Source organism: Marmota flaviventris, chromosome 5 (assembly GCF_047511675.1).
Source record: "Marmota flaviventris isolate mMarFla1 chromosome 5, mMarFla1.hap1, whole genome shotgun sequence".
Classification (NCBI taxonomy): Eukaryota; Metazoa; Chordata; class Mammalia; order Rodentia; family Sciuridae; genus Marmota; species Marmota flaviventris.
Window position 1 is genome coordinate 74,128,056 of NC_092502.1, and position 23,201 is coordinate 74,151,256.

General features: G+C 36.8%; 1 protein-coding gene across 1 annotated transcript in view; it reads right to left on the reverse strand.

Annotated features, from left to right (window-relative positions):
* Positions 1–1,479: 1,479 nt before the first annotated feature.
* Camk4 (calcium/calmodulin dependent protein kinase IV) overlaps positions 1,480–23,201 on the reverse strand; it is a 232,310-nt gene continuing 210,588 nt past the window's right edge. Inside the window, exons 8-11 of the mRNA XM_027927740.2 lie at positions 11,912–11,987; positions 7,281–7,407; positions 4,479–4,631; positions 1,480–3,485 (exon numbers count right to left, since the gene is read on the reverse strand). Of these exons, the coding sequence (XP_027783541.2) occupies positions 3,045–3,485; positions 4,479–4,631; positions 7,281–7,407; positions 11,912–11,987 (797 nt within the window). The 3' untranslated portion in view covers positions 1,480–3,044. The remainder of the gene's footprint in view (positions 3,486–4,478; positions 4,632–7,280; positions 7,408–11,911; positions 11,988–23,201) is intronic.

Below are 23,201 nucleotides of genomic sequence, written 5' to 3' on the forward strand. Positions count from 1 at the left end.
TTTGATATATTAGGTTAAAAGGTACTATAATTTCATCTTTTAATTTTTTTAAATGTAACTAATAGGAAATTTAAAATTACATAAGTGGCTTTATTACAAGACAGCTCTTGTTCTATATAGTAAATGCTACAACCATCTTATTATAATTTCTAGTCCATGTGTCCCTGGGACAAATGTTTCCTTAATATTTTGAAAGAAAATACTGGGTTTTTTAAATGGGTTTTTTTAGATTTTTTAAATGGGGGATGTAGTTCAGTATTGACTCTTATGGTAAAATAATGTAGTTTATACTATGCATCTGAACTTCTCAAAATAGAAACCAATAATGCAATGTGATAATTGTCAGTTCTAAAATGCAAAATATTGTTATTTGCTGAAATTTTTAAAACTATCTTGCTTTGAGACTACATTGTCAGAAGTAACCTTATGAATTTTTTCAAATTAAGTCTCTATTTGCCTGTTATTTAGCTAAATCATCCTTGCGATAGACAATGTATCCCATTTTAACAAGCAATGTTCTTTCAAAAATGATAACATTATGATGCTAGCTTAGATTTTATTTCTGTGAAATCTGAATTACTTTACTGAAATGAACATTTCTGTGAAAGACTGACTTGTTTCCCACTGAAACGACTTCATTAGTCACTATATGGGCATTATCAGGACTTAACATATGGAGTAAAAATCTAAAATCTCCATCAATATTTTAGAAGATGCAGTTTACAGATTTAAAAAGAGGGAATTACCTTCATGTTCTTGAGTACTCACCAAGGAAGGTCATGTACAATCATTTAAATGGTTAAAAATAGTTAAATTCACTCTGAAACTCACTGTGTGGCTGTGGCAATGGTAATGCTGTTTCTATAATCCACAGGGCCAACTGATCCAGTCAGCCCCAGTGTTGGAATGATATAACCTGCCCTTGGAACGCCAGATGGGAGGGATGATATGGTCTGATCTTCCAACTAATTGCTGTTCTCTAATAGAACCCCATTTCCCTCTCCTATTTCCTCTTTTGACGAATGGAACACTTCACACACACACACACACACACACACACATACACACACTCTCACGGGGAAAAGTTTACCAGGAAATTACTCTTCTTAAATGGAAATCTTAATGCTTAATGAAGAAGGCATTCTTGCAAGTTAAAAAGTGAGCCCTTTATAACAACCAAAATTTTAATTCTAAGAGGGAATAAAAGAGGGAAGAAGAGGACAAGTACTATTAATAAAAATAAAACAAAAAAAAATAATCATCTGATCTCAGATTATGTGCTTCTTCAGAGTCTTTTCCTCTATGGCTGTGACCTATCAGATCCCTAAACTATGGAATACCAGAAGCCTTACCTTATTTCCTTTCTCTGAGAATAGGAGATTTGTGCTTGGAATGCAAAATGTACACTGAGATCCAATAACCTCCAGTAGCCGCAGAGACTTTGTTTTCCAAAGTAATGGTTTTGAGGAGGAGCCAAAAGAAATTAAGATCTCTTTATTTTATGAGAATTTTTATATGCTGGTCATTTTTATGGTTTTCATTTTGGACTTTGAAAATTATTCTTTTTAAAATTATTAAAACCCACCACAAATGTATTATATTACATTATGCAAGATTTTGGTAAAATATTAATTTCAACTCAAACTAGAAATAAATTCGAGGTACTTGGACTCAGTGTAATTTCTTTAAGGGAAAAATGGTTCTGCTATTAAAGTCGGAGAAAAATACACTGGAGATACAAATTATAATAAAATATTAGATTCTAGCTTCTCAAGAGTATGATTTGAAATCGGTGTTTTCTTCATTTTTGTTCACTTTTTAAGGCAAATAAAAATTTGTGCACTAAATTTCTTGACATGAAAAACTTTTTCGCTACATTCCAAAATGTGGGCACTTTCATTCCAAGTGTGAGAAAAAGATATACTATATTTCATAAGTATCCTTAATCTTATAAAGAATTTATCTAGACATTGTCAATTGGAGGGGAAAGTTTTTATATACAATAATTGTCTTTTTCTAGTAAAGTCAATAATGAATGATCTACTCTATTCAGACATTTTGTCACCAATTTGTGGAATAGTTTTTTTCTAAATATTTGAAACTTTGTAATTATAGATTTATCCATAAAAATGTTTCTATCTATAGGTTTTATAAATTCATGAATTTTATTTGAAAATGAAAATGAATTAATTCTATGTTACCCCTTTCCTTCCCTGATTTTCTTTATTCTTTATTCTTCTTTAATTTTCTTAATTCTTCCTTAATTTTGTCTACGTGAAGAGCATCTTATTGGATAATAGGTGAAGGGAAGAATGAAATTCATCATGTGTGTGTAAAATACTTTCTCTAGGATTGTTAAAATGTCAGAATTAATGGCAGAATTAATTATTAATAACATTTTGATTTTTTTGATATGGTGTATATAAGTAAGAGGACATTCTCCACATAAACTTTAGGGGCATATGAGTTCATGGCCCTTATAAGTATGCTTCAATTTCTTACCATTGTAAATGGAATTTTTTGCACATTCTGTATGACTATCACTTATATATCCATTTCCTTGTAAACAGTTTTGAACACATTAATGCTGAAAAATAAATATTGGGAAGGCCATAGAAATATATTTTATAGCATCTCCTAGTATTATCTGAGAAGCAGTTCAAAGGAATTACTGCCTTGTGAAGAAAACCAAAGGATGTAGGATGGCTAGGTTTTCAAAGGAAAATTAATTTGCTACTATTTACTTAAAATGTCTGCCACTGGTTGCTGAAAATGGGTGTTTTTAAGGGTTGTGTTTACTTGCAATTTCAAATTTAACTCATCAGTACTAGGTATCCATTACATGCCATAGAAAACACTATTATTTTCATAAAGCAGTCACATGCATTGAAGTTAGGATTACCAACTTGTATATATGTATTTTTTTTTTGCACCTCAAAAACAGAATCACTATTAGTGCATATCATGCTTCCACACCCTTCCTTGCTGAAGGACAAAGCACATAAAATGCCAGAGTTTGACTTCTGGATCTAAAGGAAGTCAACTTAGTACTCTGGCAAGATCACATCTTGTTGTGGAACTCCAAGTCCCACAGCAGGGTTTTCCTGCCCTTCTCTGGGGTCTGCTGCTTCCTCCACAGTCTTCAGTTTCTCTTCCACTGGGCTCTCCTCCATTTCTGGGTCAGCAATCTTTATCTCGTCCTCCAGAGCATTGGGCTCCATCATGGGGACTTCCTCAGCATTTATATCTTCATCTTTCACCTCCTCTAAGGACTGCACCTTCATCAGCTCAGCCTTTTCACCCTCAACGGCCACTTGGGGCCCATCTCCTTGGGTGTTCTCTACTTCTGGCATAGCTTTGATGTTCTCGCTGCTGCTTTGGATTGGAGAAGGTTCTTGGCTAGTCTTCTGGCTCTCCTGGATGTTGCCATGGCTGCTGCTGGCACTTCCCAAGCGTGAAGAAGCCACCACAGCCTTCACGGCTGCCTGGTTGGAGACAGAAAGGCATCAGATGTCACCTCCACTTAAAATCCCAAATCAGAGCTAAACCCCTACTTTGTTTTTAGGGAGTATATTTTATAAGTTAGTGTTCAGTCTTTCAAAGTATGTTATTCTAACACCACTGGATGAAAACTTGTTTGCAGAATGAACAACAAAATCTCTCTAATCTCAAATTAGAGTATTTCATAATCTGGATAACTGATGACTCATATAAAATTTTAGATTGTTTCCCAAAGTATTTGTTTCCTGGAACACTAGGATCCATATTACATCAACACTAATCCAGGGTATTTCAAATTAATTTGGCCCTTCAGTTTATTTAATCTATATGAGCCAGTAAAAAAAGGTTGAAGAGAACCCTAAGTTTGGAGATCCCCTTCTATAACTAGTTCTAAATACCATTATGCCATAGAAAAGTATATAGTCTTTGTTTTATAAGTGTTCCATAGGAAATGGGCACATTTTGATGAATAATTTCTAATTTCAATCATGTTAATGTTTATCAAGTATAGTTATTTATATTATGAAGTATAGTTTCAAAAATTATTTTCCAGTTTTCACATATTCAGGAAGGAAACAACTTCCTGAATAAACATCAGTTTCTTGAAAAATGCTGTTCCAATTGATAAGCCTTAATTAGATGAGAAGCAGCAATAGTGTATTTGGTGACCAAATTTCAGTATAAAAAAAACTTTTTCCTACTATTAATGATGAATTTATGAGAAGATAAAGAAACTGGAAGTAGTTTAATGTCAGCACTGTTGGGTGCCACTGGTGCCACTGAAAATGGTTACTAGTCCTAGAAAGAGGCATAATCTTTTTAAATAATGTTACTGTATTTTTATACATTTATTTATTTATTATTTATCTATTTATCATGTATTGCTGAAGATCAAACCCAGTGCCTCACACGTGCTTAGGCAACCACAGCCCCAATATTTTTTTTAAAAAAAACAAAAGAAAAAAATGTCATTTTACCTTAAGTTTGCGTCGAGCATTGAACTCCTGGAGCTTCTTTTGAGCAGTATCCATGTGTACAAAATTGGCTGCTTTACCTGTTACCCATGGGTGCTGGAGAGCTTGAAAGGTAGTCAGCCGTTTTTTAGGATCCAAAATAATTAATTTTCTGACCTGAAATGATAAAGAAACAGATTTAAGGAAACTTTTATGGTGGCTTGAACATGCCCCTAGCTTGCGAACTTCTAGGTCTTGTTCTATTTTCTGAGCAGTAGCACTAATTATACATTTTTAAAAAGGGTATAAGCCCTCAGGGGACCCAGTGGGCAGGAACTACTGCAGGTAGCAGTAGATGATATTGGGACCCTACTGAAACCTGTCCCCCAAGCGGCAGACTGCTTTTGAGCAAAGGTCAAAGAAACAGGTCCTGCTTGCCTCTGATTCTTTGAAGGTAAAACCAGCATTTGAATCATTCTAAGCTGTACTTCAGAATCACCTAGAATTCAGAACTTAAAATACATCTCCATGGCAACAGAATCATTCATGCATCATCATTCTTTCCATGGAGATTAAATGGCAAACAAAAGGGGCAATAGTCCAACTATTTTATGATACTATTTTATGATACTCCTGGGATGTGTAGTTCTTTTTCTTTAATCTCCGGAGGGTGCTCCAGCACACAGCTAGAGTAAAAGTCATTTTAGAATCAAAAAAGTCACTGGCGTTGGGGTATGATTTGCTTAAAGGGTTAAACTCAACCAAAGGCAACCTGTTCTGAAAGGTCCATTTCTGCTTCTCAGAATGACAGGCAATAAATTGCCAAGAAGATCAACAAATAAAATAGTTCCAAGCCTTGGACTCAGAAGGAGTGATCTGATATGATAGTCTATTTGAAGTCAAAAGATGTGTGAAAGTTCTGATTATGTTTCTACTTTTGAGACCTAGACATAGACACAAAGTGGGTGCCTATGGACACTTCCCTAGGTCCTTTTCTTACATGACTGGATCTGATTAACACCTTAATTCCCTAGTTTATGCGTTATTATATGCATATAATTAAAAAAAAAACTAATAATCTTTAGAATTAAGGTATACTTAGAGTTACTAGCTCCAGTTCTCAAGCGAGGGATTAACAAACTCAAATTTAGTACTTGCCTAAGGTTAGACAATTTTTAATTAGTAGAGCTTGGATTTAAACTGAGGTCTGTATTATGTCAGCATTCATCTCAAGTCCATCATAATGTCTCCAAGGGAGTCAGTCTCTCTGGACTTTGGCCTGGTAAGAAATGAGGGGCTTTGGATGAAGAAGTGAACCCAGGCCAACAAAATCAAGCAGCAAGTAAAATAAGGAATAAATAATATCTGGTTTGCCTTTCAGTCTTTTCTGTAACATTTATAAAGGACTGTGTATTTGGGTTGGAGACACTGGATTTGTCCAGAGCAGAGACTTCCACATCCTGTGTGGAGTGTATTTAAGAAGGGCACAGGAAGAGGCAGGGAGACCAGAGAGGAGGTTGTGGTCCAGGTCCTACAGGATGGTGTCTTGGATTGGGATAGTGGTAGCAGAGATGGAGAAAAGTGATGGATGTAAGAGATGTCTGGAGTGTGGTGCAAAATCCTCACATGCCACACACAGCGCTCCTCTTCCCAGTCATGCCGGAAAAGCCATGGGCCCTAAGTGATCTGTTCCATGAAATAACATGAAGTAAAAGGAAGAAATGTTTGATGGAGGAAAAGTCCTGGAACAGGGGTCTGGAAACTGTAGTCAGTTTTAATAATGTTCTCCTATTAGCAAGATGTATGATCTTTGGCTGTGCCTTCAATTTTCTTTTCTTTTTCTTTCTTTCTTTCTTTTTTTTTTTTTTGGTGCAGGGAATCGAACCCAGGGCCTTGTGAATGTAAGGCAAGCCCTCTACCAACTGAGTATATCCCCAGCCCCTGTCCCTTCAATTTTCTGATCTTTAGCACATTCATCTTTAAAATGAGGGAAAAATCAGATGACTCCCAAGATCCCTCTCAACCCTCTATGATTCAAAAGTCAGCTTTTGGTTATTTCTGTGTGGTTTTCCCCTAGATCATTGATAATAAATGTTTTAACCACATATTAGTATCATCTTTTTAAAAGAGGAGGACCCCTCCAAAGAGAGTGTTTCCTGAATGCAAATGAGCTTCTATATTAGCTTATGTGAAAAGCAGTGTAAAAGAAACAAAATACACTATTACTACTTCATGACTCTATGTCAAGGATCCATAAAGGAAGAACTTGTATTACTGCCAGGATATTTTAATAAGTTTGGATGAAATTTCAGGAAGTGACATTATTTTATATGAATTCTATCTAAATCTAGGTAATAATAAGCCATGTTAAAACAGAATTTTGTGTAAACTATGTTTGGATTTACCTAGCACAGTTTTTGTCATAAGCAAGTCTCTTCATTTGTCAGGTGGTAGAAACTCATTAATTAATACAATAACAATTGTAGTTTGTGATAATTTAGCTAATGATGAGTCAAAAACATATCTACCTTTCATTATCTATAAGAAAAATGCATTAATGCTACTGCTGTCAAGAGTCAGGTGGAGGTTTTGAAGTCAGAGGGGACAAAAAAGGGACTACAAAAGGAATCCACATCAGGGTGTATGATATATATATATATATATATATATATATATATATATATATATATATATATTGCCTTTGAAAAGACTGGGGGAATTAATTAACCACTAATTATTAATTAGAGCATAATTTTTAAAATGTCCATTAATTAGTTAAATATGAATTTATTCCATTGTGTTTCATTTTGTTTTGGTCACACTTACCAAGTCCTTGGCATTTAGAGATACTTCATCCCACCAGGGGGAGATAAAGTAATATTCGCAGTTCAGAATTCTCCTGAACATGAACTGATCACCTCTTTCATCATAGAATGGTTCAAATCCACAAAGTCTAGAGGGGGAAAAATATAGGAAATAAAGTATCTTTAAAAGACTATATTTCATCAAATTTCTACAGAAATTCAAGACCTCCTTTAGAAATAATACACAAAAGCAAGTCTACTCAGCACAAGTATATAATTGCCTTGTTACAATTCATGATCAATAGTGTAAAAACACAGTCACATCTCAAGGAAGTAAGAATAGTGAGTAGAATTTCTGAAAAAAATATAATAATTATTATGATGACATAAAAAGAACAGCAATAACAATAGCATACATTATTATAAGCACTATGGTAAAGATTTTTCCATGAATTTTTTCTTCATGAGAATTAAGACAGGTTGATTAGAGTTCCCATTTAGTATAAAATGGAAGAGTTAGAATTTTGAGGGTAAAGAGGTTAAAAAATGGAAATAAGAGTTTTATTTTTTTTTAAATTCATCTCTATTCACTGAATTCCTCTATAGAAATGTAGGATCCATCAGGCATGGTGGCTTGTGCTGGTAATGACATTGACTTAGGAGCCTGAGGCAGAAGGAACACAAGTTCAAGGTCAGCTTTGGCAACTTAGACAGAACCTGTATCAAAATTAAGGGAAAAAAAAAAGGAGAGAGAGAGAGAGAGAGAGAGAGAGAGAGAGAGAGAGAGAAGGGGGCTGGGGATGTAGCTCAATGGTAGAGGACCCTTCCTGGGTTCAATCCCCAGTGCTGGAAAAAAGACTTAATTCAGTGACTAGATGCAATCAACAAACAGCCTAAATTTGCCTCATCCTTGAAAGTGACCCTTTCTTTCATACATCTTAAAGATATTCCACCTATATTCATCTTTACTTTCCACCACAGGATCAGCATAAAAATGAATAAGAAAAGTGGGACAAAAAGGAACAGAAGAACATTTCTGGCATCCTAAAGAGAGGGTGAGAAGAAAAGCAAGTTGCCAATTCTCTACTGCCTAGAGACAGGTGGGGGTTCTGAAATCACTGGGACAAGAGGGGAACTGTCAAAATGAGCCCATGTGTTGCATATGTTTCTTTTGAAAAGATTGGGGATAAAATAATGAATAAAAGACGTCTTCTCAAATTATTCCTTTCGTGCTGGCTAGGTTGGTGCAGAGGATGAAAAATTCAAGTGTATCCTGAAATGATGGGTTTCTATGAAGAAGTATTTTCTTGTGTTCTTTTACTCATTGGGAGAGTCTTTGTTTCCTCCAAATATCCTAGAGTCAGCCACATTCTCTTCCCCGCTGCTGCTTCAGGCTGCTCCTGACTTACCTATGGAAGGAAAGCATAAAGACAGAGGGATGCTTGTCCATCCCTGGAGAAGAGGAAAGTCGTCCTTGTCTGGCCCTCCCATCCCTCCACAACACTAGAAAAGTGTTGCTAATTGTGGAGAAATTAGCCAGCTTTCCACACTCAGTTAAGGAAGCTCCTTGCATTTCCCCTTCTGAAAATTCTGAGAACAAAAGTGATAAGCTAGAGTGCTTGAATACTTTTTTTCCCATCTCAATTATGTCAACAGTAGCAAACACACACACAGTGCACAAACCTTTCAGAACTGGTAATACTTTAATTCCAACAATGACAGTTGAAGGAGATGCTGGGAGGATATAGGCCTGTAGTGTTTATACAGGGAAGTCCCAGGCCTTTGGGAAGAACCATAGTGTTAAAACTGAAGGAGAGGGTTTGAACTTCAGATGCTATGTGATTCTGGTATGACTGCTGCAGTAGTCAAAGGCCCAGTCCTGCAGCTCTAAAGAAAGACCAGAATTCCTGGGAGAAACAACAGAATGGCCTTTGTTTCTAACTTAACCTCATCTTTAGAAATGGGCCATGGCACAAAATGGCCTGTTGGGGACAAGCTAGAGCTTTTAAGGAGAGAGTAAAGTGTTAAAATGTAGAAGTCATAGATGAGGGGGGCAAGGGGAACAGAGGTATTTATATCTATAGTAAGAATCAAACTTCTATTCATGGCTTTATTCAAAGATAAGCACCAGAATTTATGTACACACAGACAAGTAGATGTAGAACAGATACCTCAACATTTGGGAGATGAAGAAAGGATTTAACTGAGGCTCGTAATGTAACTCTGTCATAACATTTACTTTCCCAGGAAGCATCGGCAAAAAGTCATCAGCTCAAATTCTTCCTTTGGTAATTTCTGTACTTCGCTCCCCTTTGATTCTAGGTCACTTGGTGCAATGAGACAGGTGTCTAGAGGGCACAATCTCAGGCCATCAATAGGCCACTGAGTTTAGGAAAAAATCTGCCCATGAACCTTGCCAGGTGGATTTCATCAATTATTAATGAACTACAGATTAAGCAAGAGGTCCCCAGGTTTACAGGATGACAGAAATTAGTGTGAAACTTTAGTTCCATATTAGTTCAAAGCAGCATCTCTGTGTTCATTTTTGGAGCCACTACTTTCACTTTCAATAAATTCCTGTTAATTAATAACCTACAGAGAATAAATATAAAGACTTGTTTGTATAATTTGGCAATGGACTAAGGAAAAGGAGTTTGACAGGAAAATATTATCTTCCAGGTCATAATAAAATGTTTCTCCAATGATTGCATTTTCTCTTTTATGTTCCTATGTCAGTGACCCATTCCATGGAATTTTCTTCAATCCATACTTCCATCTTTCAGGGTGCATGTAACTTAATTTCCTCCTTCCATCTCTCAAAGTTCTCTTATACTATCAATGCTTCAAATCTTCCTAGTACATTTTGACACGGATTGTCATAAGGTACATTTCCACTTCATTCACACTCTAAGTGTGAAACCAAACCTTAATCCTTATTTGTAAGGTTTGGTTTTACACTTAATGTGAAATTCAAATGTGTATATGAAGTATGATATATTTCCTGCATAATTCAGGGATAATATTCTTTCTCTAGTATAAAAGAAATCTCAAAGTAGAGTCAGGTATTTATTTTAATGAGTTAAGCATTTCATGTGACAAACAGAAGAAAAAATATGGTTCACTACCTCTTCAAATTCTCAAGCTTTAACACATTTCTAGAAACACAGGAAATTAAATATTGAAAATATCTTTTGCAATTATGTATTAGCAGATGCTATTTTATGGGTTGATTTTTAAACCTTTTTATCTGGGCTATCAACCAATGTACCCACCTGGGTGAACGTAGAGTCTGCTAACTTGCCTGGAAGTTCTGTTTCAATTATGACATTCTGTTCCAATTATTCCTAGCTCACATGACCTATACATTGCACTCTCTAAGATCACTATTAAAAACAAAACTAACAACAAATTTCTGCTATGGACTGATATGTTCTTCCCCACTCCAAATTTACAAGTTGAAGCTGTAACTTCTAATATGATGGTATTTGGGGATGGGGCCTTTGGAAGGTAATTGGGTTTAGGGAAGTCATGAAGGTCATGATGAGGTTAGTGCATTTATGAGAAAAGACCACAGAGTTTGTGCACTTCCCTCCCACCCCTGCTGTGTGAGGACATGCTGACAAGGGAGTTTTCTGCAAACCAGGAAGAGATCCCCCTCACCAGAACTCAGCCAGGCTGCACCCTGATTTCAGACTTCAAGCCTCCAGATGTGAGAAAATAAATGTCTGTTGTTGAAGTCACCCACTCTATATGGCAGCCTGAACAAGACTAATAAATTTTGGGCTGGGATCATAATTCAATGGTAGAATTCTTGAGGTCCACGGTTGGATCCCCAGCATGAAAGGAGAGGGAAGACAAATACACTTTCTTTCAAACCCTCAAAAATCTCTTTCCAGATTTGAACAATATGGGTTCCAAATATTAATTATGCATTACCATCTAAATGGCAAATACATGTGCTTACTGACATCTTGCTTTTCAGTTTTTCTAAGGAAATCTTGCTTTCCAGCCAAACCTCTATTTGGTTTATGACTTCCCTTGTCATTGCCTGTAATTCCATCATCATTTTGATAAATTTTCCAAAATTCCTTATTTTTTATTAGACAGTTGACCTATAATGGAGTTGGAGATACCAGAGGGTGAAATATTTAGCTCATTTGTTTCCTCCCAGAGAAAACTGTGTAGGGTTAGTTTGAAAAAGGAAACAAAATTGATAATGAAGATGCATTTAAAATATTCTGATAAAAAATATACCAATTTGGGATTGCATAAAAAATAGCCCTTTGCTCTCTTAAAAGGACTAAAGGCCTAATTGTTTTAGACAAGATGGCCAATAAAATAAAACAAGAGAAAGTATAGTAGGTGGACTTGGATTTCACATTTTATATGGTCATCAAAAAATGAATTGTTTCCCAAATCTGCTAAACATTGCATAGCAAAAATGAGATATAGAAAAGCCCTGGGAAGAGGTTCTGGTCCCAAGAAAATTACAAAAGAAAAAAAAATTCATTTTGAGAAAAATTCTATCACCAACTATATTTAGTATGAACAGAAAATCACAATAATCATCTCGGTTCTTATGAGAACTATAGGTACCCAGAAAATGTTACACAAAGGCAACAGCTTGCATAAAGATTGCTTGTCTTCACTTACAAGATGTAGGTAATTATTCCTACAGACCACATGTCCACCTCCGGTCCATAGGCACAGCCTCTAAGAATTTCAGGTGCTGCAGAAAGAATGAAAATTGTGTTAGGTTGGAGCCTACATGCAACATTCACGTGATAATAACAAGCAATGGAGAAGAAACAAAGTTCATCAACGAAACTTCAGAGCCCTTTCATAATCAGACTTCTCTCCCCACAGTGTGAGGCTACAGTTTCTTATGTCTACTTTAGTAGGAGATCTTCGGTCTCTCCAGGTGTGGGATACATAAAAAATATTGATTATAAGATTCTTCATTGGAACCTCATGATATTGCTCGAATCAGAGATATATCTCTGCTCCCAAAGACCTCTTACTTTAAAGAGAGCTTTGTACATAGAAAAGGAAGAAATCAAAGTCAAGCACAGTAAAAGGAAATGAAGGCACAAGGATGCCACCTTGAGATCTGCAGGGGCAAATGCCTGTCTAAATGTATGTGGGGCAGGACCAGGGAAGAGGGCAGAAGGATCAGCAAATTTCTGACTTTGGTATGCTGGAAAAGAAGCTGGGAGGGGTCTGGGTACTTGTCCTGACATTAAGAATTACAGTTGGGTCCTCAAGGAAAAGCTATCCCCAGTCAGTTTGGGGTCATGGACTGAGAAAGAGGGACTTCTCTGTGCACAATCAGCCTGCTTATATTACCCCTGCCTACTGTTGTGAAAAGGAAGGACTTCCCAGCCACGAAATGGCCCTGGAGTGGAGAATAGCAAAGTATTTTATATTTTTATTCCTCCAGAGATGTGAAAATGCAAAGTTAACTGGCTGTGGCAGTTTGCACTGAGGATTGGTATAGTTAGGATTTGCATAACTAACAAAGGAAGAGAAAGAGAAGTGAGAAACCTACCATCTATGGAGAGAGAGGGTTCAGGTGTACAATCCAGAATAAGATGTTCTTCTATTTTGAACTAAAGCACTGTCTGTGCTTTGTGGGTTCCCTGAAGAAGGAGCAGCTTGAGAAATGCTGAGAGTTCCTTGAGGGAGGCCTTTGGGACCAGGACATCACACTCTCCTCCAGGGTGGAGACTGGAGAGCGAGTGAACTGGATCCCTTTGCCATGCAGGCTGTAAATGTCATATTCAGTGGAAATATTAATGTGAGCCCTGGAACGAGGCTGTCGTGATGGGTCTCTGGACTTACTGGAGGGATTACTGTAGATTTCCCACTGACATCTTTCAATACTATCCTCTACTGCACCCCTTTCCAATCAGGATTTTCTCTTTTCTGTAGAAATTGTGTTACATAAAATATAGAGATGAAGAGCCTGCACTGTGACACGAGAGTGTGCATCCTAGCACACCAAACAGCCATTCAGCAAGATGGGTCCTTAAAGGAATTGTATCTGGATCCAAGTCATTTTTCTTATCTACAGTGAACTATTCCTAGAAAATATTCTTTTTCAAGATTTAATTTAAAAAATTTTAAAAATGCATGCTCAATGCCTACTTTGTTCACTGTCAAGTAGCTCTCATTTCCTGGGACAACCTGCACCTCCCAAAAGGTGCTTTTAAATCTCAGCAGCCCCAACAGTGAACTCCCATTTGCAAATGTTTGTTTATCCCAGTGCAAAGGGAACTCAGATTAGGCAGCCACTTCCAGGAGGGCTGCTGCCGCCTGTATGTGTCCTTGGGAACTCTTCCAGGCTGGGAGCTGAAAGCATGCATAATTAACATGCATATTTAACATGCATTAGTCCTTCCAGACTCAGGTCATCACATTAGATTTTTCTTTGGTCTGAAGTGTTATCAAGCCCCACAATCACATTTAATCATAAATATAGAAATACTGGGAAGGATATTTTATTTACATTTTATGAGCCTTGGGTTTTGTACCTTTCAAATCTAAGTGAATTAGACTCACTGATTTTGAAGTTTATTTCGAGTTTTGTCTTGCTACCCACTGTGGTATAAGTTAAGGATTAGTTACTGATCATGCAAGCAAAAAGAGAGGCCAGGCACCAGCATTCTGACCCTGCAGAACCTGCTGTACTTCCCACCTGTCCTGCTACTGTGGCTGCTGTGTATGCTGTCCTGTGGGAACTCATCCTGTCAGCTCTGGAGAAATCAGGCCTCCCATCCAGTGCTAACCAGTGATACATTCCTCTTAGGGTCAGGTGTTTTCTCACCATTTCTCATAGTTCCAGCCCAAGAGGTCCAAACAGCCTGAACGTTGGAGGACAAAGTGCCTTTGGGATCCACTCTATGGAGCATCTGAATTTCTCACCTTCCTAACATGGGTGCCAACACACTCTCCACAGGCAGTTTATTTCCTTGTAAGGTATTATGCTGTAATGTGAGTAAACCTGTGGTGTGAAAGGCTAAATTTCCCACAACCAGATTAACTGAGACAAAAGAAATATAAAATGGTCTTGCTCTTCATAATAAATTTCTCTTAAAAAGGGATGTTAAAAAAACCCCTAGAACTTAAAATATTTTAATCAAAATATAAAGTTAGGATGAAGCAAAGTCTAAGCACTAGACATAATTAGATATCATTCTCAATAGCTTTTAAATGTTTTCAAGTACTAGTTAGTTTGACCTTGACTTTCTACAGAATCAGCAGAGTACTCCCATGTAATCTACCTGAACCCTTTCCAAGAGTCAAAAGCTTTTCAAAATAAATTGTGGGCTCTGGCACTCCAGTACTTTAAGTCTCCTGGGTATCCAGTGTCCTCACAAGTGATTCTCTAATGTGATCTCAGAGTGAGAGATAGTTGGCTACTTTCAATTTAGTTCAAGAAAAGATATTCATTAGTCTACATTTTAATTTTATAAGCACTTGGTTGTTCTTCGTATCTTTTTTTACATCTCATTAGCAAAACAAACTACACAAAATTGGGGGAGAAGAAATCATTTCAAGGTATAAAACAGTTTGTTAAAATGTAGTTTAGAGGTTAGGGGTATAGTTCAGTGGTAGAGTGTGCCTAGTACCAAAGACATAAAAATAAAATATTTAAAAAAATGTTAAAATACAACCTTCTTTTCTGAAATCAATAACCATTTAATGATTTTTCTGGCTGCTTTCTAAGTGAGTCAAACTGTCTGCCACTTTTTAAAATCACCTTATCATTCATGTTACTGCTCATCAAACAACGAATTCCACAAAGTTCTCAGGCTATCTCCTACCCCAATCTCCAGCAGAGTCTAATTTTGGTAAATGATCTCAGAATTCCCATGATTCCAGATAAATCCTTTTAAAAAGTAATTTCACTTGCATATAAAATTAAACAAAAATTCAAACTTGATATTTATTTACTAATGAGCACGAAGGCCAGGGAGTGTTGATTTTTTTTTTATAAAATGATGACACCCTTAAAACATTTAGAGACTGAAAGTCCATCTAGAGATTATAATGAATTCTACTTTATCAAATAAAATCACTGTGATCTGTTTGGGAAATTATCCTAAAATTAAAGTATCAGGTATGGCCAATCAATTACAGGGACCATTGATCCTCAATTTCCCCTTTTTTCCTAAAGTCCTGGGAGAAAAATAAAGGGACACTTGGTTATTGACTTCCTTCCTTTCTTCAGTGTCCTAGACGAGCTGTATGATCCTTTGTACTTATTGAGTTAAAACTACAGAGTGGCCTTCTTTATCAGATGACTTCAAGCTACCTAATAACTTGGAGAAAAATATGAAAGACACTAAGTTGAAAATAAGAAATAAATAAATTCATTTTAAAAAGAAATAATTTATTCACTCACTTATTGAATAAGTCATCTAATAGTTATTAAGCATCCTCTGTATGATGAGCCCCAACAGGGTGTGCTGAAGGAATAATGGGGACCTAAAGGGAACAAGAATCTGCCATCATTGAGCTTACGGTTTAGTTGGGGAGACAAATGCTAATTTAAAAAAATAAAAAATAAAAATGCAAAGTAACAGCTGGAAGTGCTTGAAGGGTTAATGCTTTCAGTAGGGAATTGGCCTAGACACAGAGGTTAGGGAATATGACTGGATGAAGCCAAGTTTGAAATGAGATAAAAAGGACCTAGAAAAGTTAACTAGGCAGAGGAGAAGAGGGCAGTGGTTGAGGAAAGATAGAGAAGAGTTTTCGAGTATTGAGCACCTATGCAAAGATCCATTGGCAGGAGGATCAAGGCACACTCAAGGATCTGATAGAAGCCAGTGAGGCTAGGGCATGGCCAGGTGTGTAGTGAGCTCAGGTGTACTGAGCTCCTGTGAGGCCAGACTGCAGATTGGGTTGTCAGAGTTTGGGTTTGTTTTTAAATTCTCTCCTCTGCTTTCAGTTGAGCAATTCAAAACATATGGGAAAAAATACCTATGTGCATCTTAAAGCCTAAACTTGACTTTTCAGAACTACTCTCCCTTCTACAGCCAAGGGGAAAACGCAGGTTTTTCACTGTACAGCATTACAGTGGGGAGCCACAAAAATCTACTGTATTTTTAACTCAGCATCTGAAGTCTCATAAACTGTACCCTGGAGAAGCAGGGTGGAAAGAAGAAAAAGAGAGAGGGGATGTAGCTGTAGGAAGTACACCAGTGTTTGGAATTCTCTGTCCCTTCCTGCTCCTGACTTGACCTAGGAGCCGAAAGGGGAAAAGTGCACTCAGGGGCACTGTCTAGGGCTGGCAGCAGTGCAGACAGCAGAGAAGACTCCAAACTGGGTGCTTTTCTTAGCATCTGTACCTTGTGAAGTCCTTTGTTTAGCTGTCACCTACATTGTAGGCTAAGAAAAGTTCATAGCCTGATTCAGATTTGGTGCACTTTTTGCTTTGACTGCTGATTAGAATGGTAACACTCCAAGCAAGTATGCCCAGTGCCATCCAAAGGAGCCGCTGAGACTGGAACACACAGGAGACTTCCAGAGCGGGTTGCCTCCGACTCTAGCAGCAGCCCTATCATGTTACCACAGTGAATTTCAGAACAGTATCAGTTCTATGTGTGCCATGCTGAAGGTGTGAAGGGCTGAGGAGGAATTTGAAGCCTCTGTCACTTTAGATATCTATGGCTGAAGAGCAAACAAGTTAAAAGGATGTTTTCAAACACAACTGCTATGCTGTATGTTCTGAATCTTTCCATTCCCCAGTACTCTCGATTTTTTTATACTGCAAATATCAGTCAATCCAACTCCCACTTCATGTTTTTCACTTTAGCTGTTAAAACATGAATCCTGTAATTTTCTCTTTGTATAAATCTTAGAAATGGGTGAAGAAAGTCTATTCTTCACCACCTTTCTTTTAATTTTTTAAAATAATACCCTAAAGAGAAAATCAAATACCTCAGAACACCTAGTGCTTTCAGAGGAAAGAAAGGAAAAAAAAAAAAAAAAAAAAAAGGCACAAGTTGTTTTTATTAAGCTGAAATTGGCTTTTCTATGATACCATTGAGATAATCACAATTTTCTCCATGTGGTCATCTCACTATTGTGATGGATGCTGGCAAAGGACTATTTGGTGTTGAAAAGTTGCCTTTGGATTGTTGTGAGGTGAGGTGCCATATAATGAATGCAGTTCATCCCAATACCAACATCACATAGGACTACCTTCTGTATATGGAGATGCAAGCATGAAGTAGTAGACTTATAATTTAAACTCTTAATCCTATGTTAAGTATGGCAAATACTGTGCTTTTCTCTAAGGGATCTATAAACTTTCTGACTGATGATTATCAATAATTCTTTTGAAACTTTTTATTTTTATTTTATGCATATACTTTATGTAATAATATTCTAAAATGGAACATTTTGTGGGTGTTCAGGGCCAAAATAATACATTTTAAGCAAGTCTTCTACCCACTTGCCATCAATCACCCCTTCCTTTTGACCTCTTTTCCTCCCAGCATTCCACCCTCACATATGTAATAATAGAGCCGAATCCTCACAGAACTGTGAATTCTTTGGCACAGTTGGTTCTCTTCTTCAAGTAGTGTCTTATATAGAAGTGGGAATAGAAAATGACTTATGGTGGGGAGACCCAGAAGTTAAGGCTTGCCATTACATTAAAAGACTTTCTCTAAACTCAAAGAGAGCAAGAGAAGTGAGGGGAGGATGCTGTTGACAATCTCTTTGGATTCAATTTTATCAGCCATCTCAAACCAAAATATACTTGATTAACATTCATTTATGTAAGTGGTTGCCATAATCCTCAACTTAGTTTACATATACAGAACAAATTGGTGGTTTTGTGATGATATTATTTAATACCATCTACTGTCTGTCTATTGGGTGATAGACAAATTCACAGGAATTTTCCTTCCCTTCCCTGGCTGAAAGCCCCAGAACCTGAGCTTTTGTGAATATTTTCCAAGCCAGAGAGGCAGCCCTTTTGATTGCTGACAGGCTTAGTTTTGGGAATATTGTTTTGTATATGAACTCAAAAATCCGCGCTCTGGATGACACACACCTGCAATACCAGCGGCTCAGGAGGTGGAGGCAGGAGGATCTTGAGTTCAAACCAGCCTCAACAAATTAGCAAGGCCCTGAGCAACTCAGTGAGACAAAGTCTCTAAATAAAATATAAAAAAGATTTGGGGATGTGGTTCAGTGGTTAAGCACCTCTGGTTCCATACCCAGTGCTAAAACACACACACAAAAAAAATATAAAAATAAAAAAAAATCTCTGTGCTTTGTGACATCCATTCATAATTCCTAATTCTGTTTTCTGGGGCTTCCTTTGCTACCTGAAGTTCTATAAATGATAAAAATGTTCCTTTTCTCTCCAGCCCCCTAATGGTAGTCCTGCCCAGGAATCAGCTGGGGTTGTCTCCTTTCTGCCTTGAGCAAGCATGGTAATCTTATGATAAATCTCATCTGTATGTTGATAACACTACATCTGTATCAACAGCTGAGTTCTTGCCCTTGAACTTCGGATACACACCCTTCTGCCCATGGGTTCTCTCCTCTTAGATACCTAACAGACATCTCAAAATTAACAATCCCAGACCTGTTTCTCCAAGGGTCTGTCCCATTTCAGTAAATGTTAACTCTGTTCTCCTGGTCATTAGCGCTCCCCTCTCCTCCAACCAACCTGTCTCCTTGACGGATCTCACAGACACCCAGGTATATTCCTGCTGTCCCCTCTACAGGAACGTTCCTTCCCGAGTTATCCATGTGGCTTTCTCTCTCCCTCCTATTGTTCAAGTTTTTAATTCATATTTTCCATTTTTCCCATGAAGAGTTCCGTGGTCACCCATTTTAAACTACAACGCAGGCTCCTTTCCCAGCTTTATATAAAATTACTCCACAGAGATGATCACCTCTGTGTAACTTACCTATTTATTTTATTTGTCTTCTCCCAATAAAATGTATGATCCCTAAAGAAGAGTTTTTGCTTTATTTTCTTCTGTTTAGTTGTTTGCTATATCTCTAGCACCAAATCTCACAGAAGCTCCTTAAATATTTTAGTAAATGAGAAAAGGACTGAATGTCTGCGTAAAGAAAATTCCTCAGAATACACCATGTAGGGAAGCACCAAGCCAATAAAAAGACACAAAGAGACTCATTTTCTTCAAATATCAAACTTCCCAGACAACTTAATACAAGCTTGCACCCAACCTTCAGAGGCCCTGTCCTCTCCAAGGTCAAGAACAAGGTGAGCTATTGATGACCTTTTCTCACCATCTCTGTGGGTGTCCACAGCTCCACTCTTCCTCCATCTGGTCTAACTCAGATGTAGCAAACATGCCTATGACAGATGATGGCTTAGGGAGATGATGGCTTTCTCCTTACATCAGGGAGAAAGAAGGAGAGGGAGAAGGAGTATTTAATTAATTCTTGAGTGAGATTATTCCTTTCTTGGTTAGATTACCAGCAACATTTGATTCACTTATATTTCATGTTAGCTATTTATTCTTTTAGAAATGAACATAAATGCTCTTTTATAAAGCTATACTGAAAGATTCTATTTTAGATTATTCAATTTATTTCTTTTATTCCATTTAAATTTTCCTATATTTTTTTGTTACAGAAAATGTAGCTTATGGGTCAAGTTAACCTTTTTGTTAAGCATTGAACCAAACTTTCCTCTGTTCAACTGTAAACTATTTAAAATTTGTCTTAAATTTTGGCAGAAGGAACCTAATGAGTTATTTTCTTTAAAAAATAGCAACAAGGGGAGGGAAAGGGAAAGTACAAGGAAATGATATTGGCCAAATTATGATGCTATAGTGTACCAGTATGTAACAAATTTTATCATTACAACTATAGTACACCAATAAAAATGTGGAAAAAAATACACATGTAATTAAAAATGTTTAAAAAGTAGCAATGTGGCAACTTCGTGGCATAATTTCTGTAATTGGCACTAATGAAAGACCAATCTTGGAGAGGTGTTTTGTTAGTAGTATTTAAAAAAAATATTTTAAGTAATAATATTCACATGAAATGTTGAGTGTTGGGTCCACTTAACATACTGCAGTAAGCTTCTTAAGAAATTTTTCTTATTGAGAAGTTTTCAGTTTCTGGATTCTTTAAAATGACTCTGTACTCTGTGTGCATGTGTATGTGTGTACATATGTGTATGTGTGTATCTATGGTAGGGAGAGACTGAATTATTCTTCTTTATTAACTACTAAAACATTAACTAAATTTTAATGTTTTTTACTTCTGACTATAAAAATATTAGAAACTCATACTCCCAACAAATAAATAATTCAAATGAACTTTAATTCCCTTGATAGTCTGTGTACTCTGAAAAGCTCATTGCCCCCATAAATAAATACACAGCAATGAATCCCAAATATATAAGGGGTACTGGCAGATTAGATGCTAAAACTGACTTACTGAACTTCAGCACCTTTCCAATTTCATTCATATTCTTTTTTAAAATCCTACTATTTCTAATTTTGTAAGAAAATTTTTTTGTACAACTGAAAAAATATCAACAAAACTGTTACTTGAAAAATCAACCTGGTGTTTAAAAGGTTTGTATCTAATTTCTTTACTATTTCTTATGGTTAACTTTTTAAAAAATCTACTCTCCAGTTTTAGGAACCATTATTGATTTTCAGTGAGTTTAAAAACCTAGAAAAATATTTTAAAAGTTGTCATAAAACCATAAAAAAGTTCAGAAACTATCAGTGTGGGTTAAATCTGTGGGGAAATTTTTTAAAGTAAGTCTTTTATTAAAACACAAAAAAACTGGGCAGAGATGATATCATTTCAAAGACTTCAAACCCAATTCCCTAAACATTAGGACTTGTAAAATGAAAGGGACCAACCAAATAAACTAATATATTTTAATAGTAATAATGAAAATAATTATGATAACCCTAATCATTACTATAATTACTTTTATCATGCCTACCATTTATTACATGTTCTAGTTAAAACTTTGCATATACTATCTTATTTGCTTGTTATCATAGTCCTATGAAAGAAGCATTATTATTTTCATTGTATAGCTGAGTAGACTAAGATTTAGATGTTTTTGCTAATGCATTAAGGCGAAGCCTATAGTATGATCAGGCATAAAACTCCTAAGCCTAGTAAAGTGAAAACACAGAAAACATCCAGCAGTCCCTACCTGATCAGCAGAAAAACAAACAAACAAACAAAAAAAAACGTGGACAGCCCACACCACTAGCCATCCTAATGCTCTGTGGTGAAGGTGGATTGAGAAAGACACCTATTGTGCCTTAGTGCAGGTGGGGAGTAGATATGATTTTAATATTGAACATCAGGTCCAAGAAAGTCACTTTTCTGAGTCTATCACTATTTGCTCATTCTTAAGGAGGTATCATTCTGGAATATTTTCAGGGCTATATGGTGAGGTTGTCTTTCTTCTATCCCATGCTTTTATCTTGCCTTTACATGCTGTTATGGCATGGATGTGAGATGTCCCCCCAAAGCTCATGTATGAGACAATGCAAGAAGGTTTAGAGGAGATATGATTGGGTTATGAGAGCCTTAACTTAATCAGTGAATAATCCTCTTGATGGAAATTAACTAAGTGGTAACTGAAGGTGGGTAGGGTGTGGCTGGAGGAGGTGGGCATTGGGGACTTAGCTTTGGGCTACGCATTTTGTATCTGGTGAGTCTCTCTGCAGTCTGATCCTGTCATAAGCTGCTTCCCTCTGTCACACTCTTCTGCCATAATGTTCTGCCTCACCTTGAGCCTGAGGACTGAAGCCAAGAGCCTATCAACTAAGACCTCTGAAACCCTGAGCCCCCAAATATACTTTTCCTCCTCTACAATTGTTCTGGTTGGGTCTTTTTTTTAATATTTATTTTTTAGTTTTCAGCGGACACAACATCTTTGTATGTGGTGCTGAGGATTGAACCTGGGCCGCACGCATGCCAGGCGAACGCGCTACCGCTTGAGCCACATCCTCAGCCCTGGTTGGGTCTTTTAGCTACAGCATCAAAAAAGCTGACTAAAACACCATGCCAAAAGTTAATGTTCTACCACCTCCATTATGGCAGAATTCATTGGTTAATTAGGCAGCATTGGTTTTTAAAACCAAGCCAGCAGTAGTCTGAACATACAGAGTATATATATTCCTCTCTATATGGAAACTCCCAGAATATTACTTGCAGGTATAGGCACCTGTGGCCTCTAAGTGCAGAGATCTTTGCATATAGTGGCAGCTCATTCTTCAACTGTTGAATAATTAGCTTTCATTCTGGTTTATGTAGAAGCACAACATATACTTGCCATTGCTAAAACCCACCAATAGCAAACACTGTTATGCTCAGGGGCCTAGAACATGGGATTTTTTTTATTAATATTTCATCTGAGTTATGCCAATAGAACTGTCTCAGGAAATAATGAGACCTTGGCAAAGGTCAAAAGAAAATAAATTCTTAACAGCTCTGGACTCTGAAGATAGAATTTGAATAAACATAAAAGTACAAATATGAAATATGAGCATACATAGTTTAATTAACTAAACTTATATTAGGTAATTGGCATTAGACAGAAATATTCTTTTACTTAACTCATTACCATGTTGGTTTCTTTTCTACTTTAACAATATTTAATTCTGTTCTGTGATTCTCATTGCAATTAATACTCATAGTTACATTGTAGCACGTCACTAAGAGTCAGTAGATCGATCCTTCCTTCCTTCCTTCCTTCTTTCTTCCCTCCCTCCCTCCCTCCCTCCCTTCCTTCCTTCCTTCCTTCCTTCCTTCCTTCCTTCCTTCCTTCCTTCCTTCTTCTTTCTTTCCTGAGGACAAGGTGTTGAGAATCTCTTCAGTGTTGAATCTTTTGTGGTCTGCTTTAGAAAACTAATCATTGGTTTCATTTACCTGGGCCAAAGATTTTAATTTTCTAGTC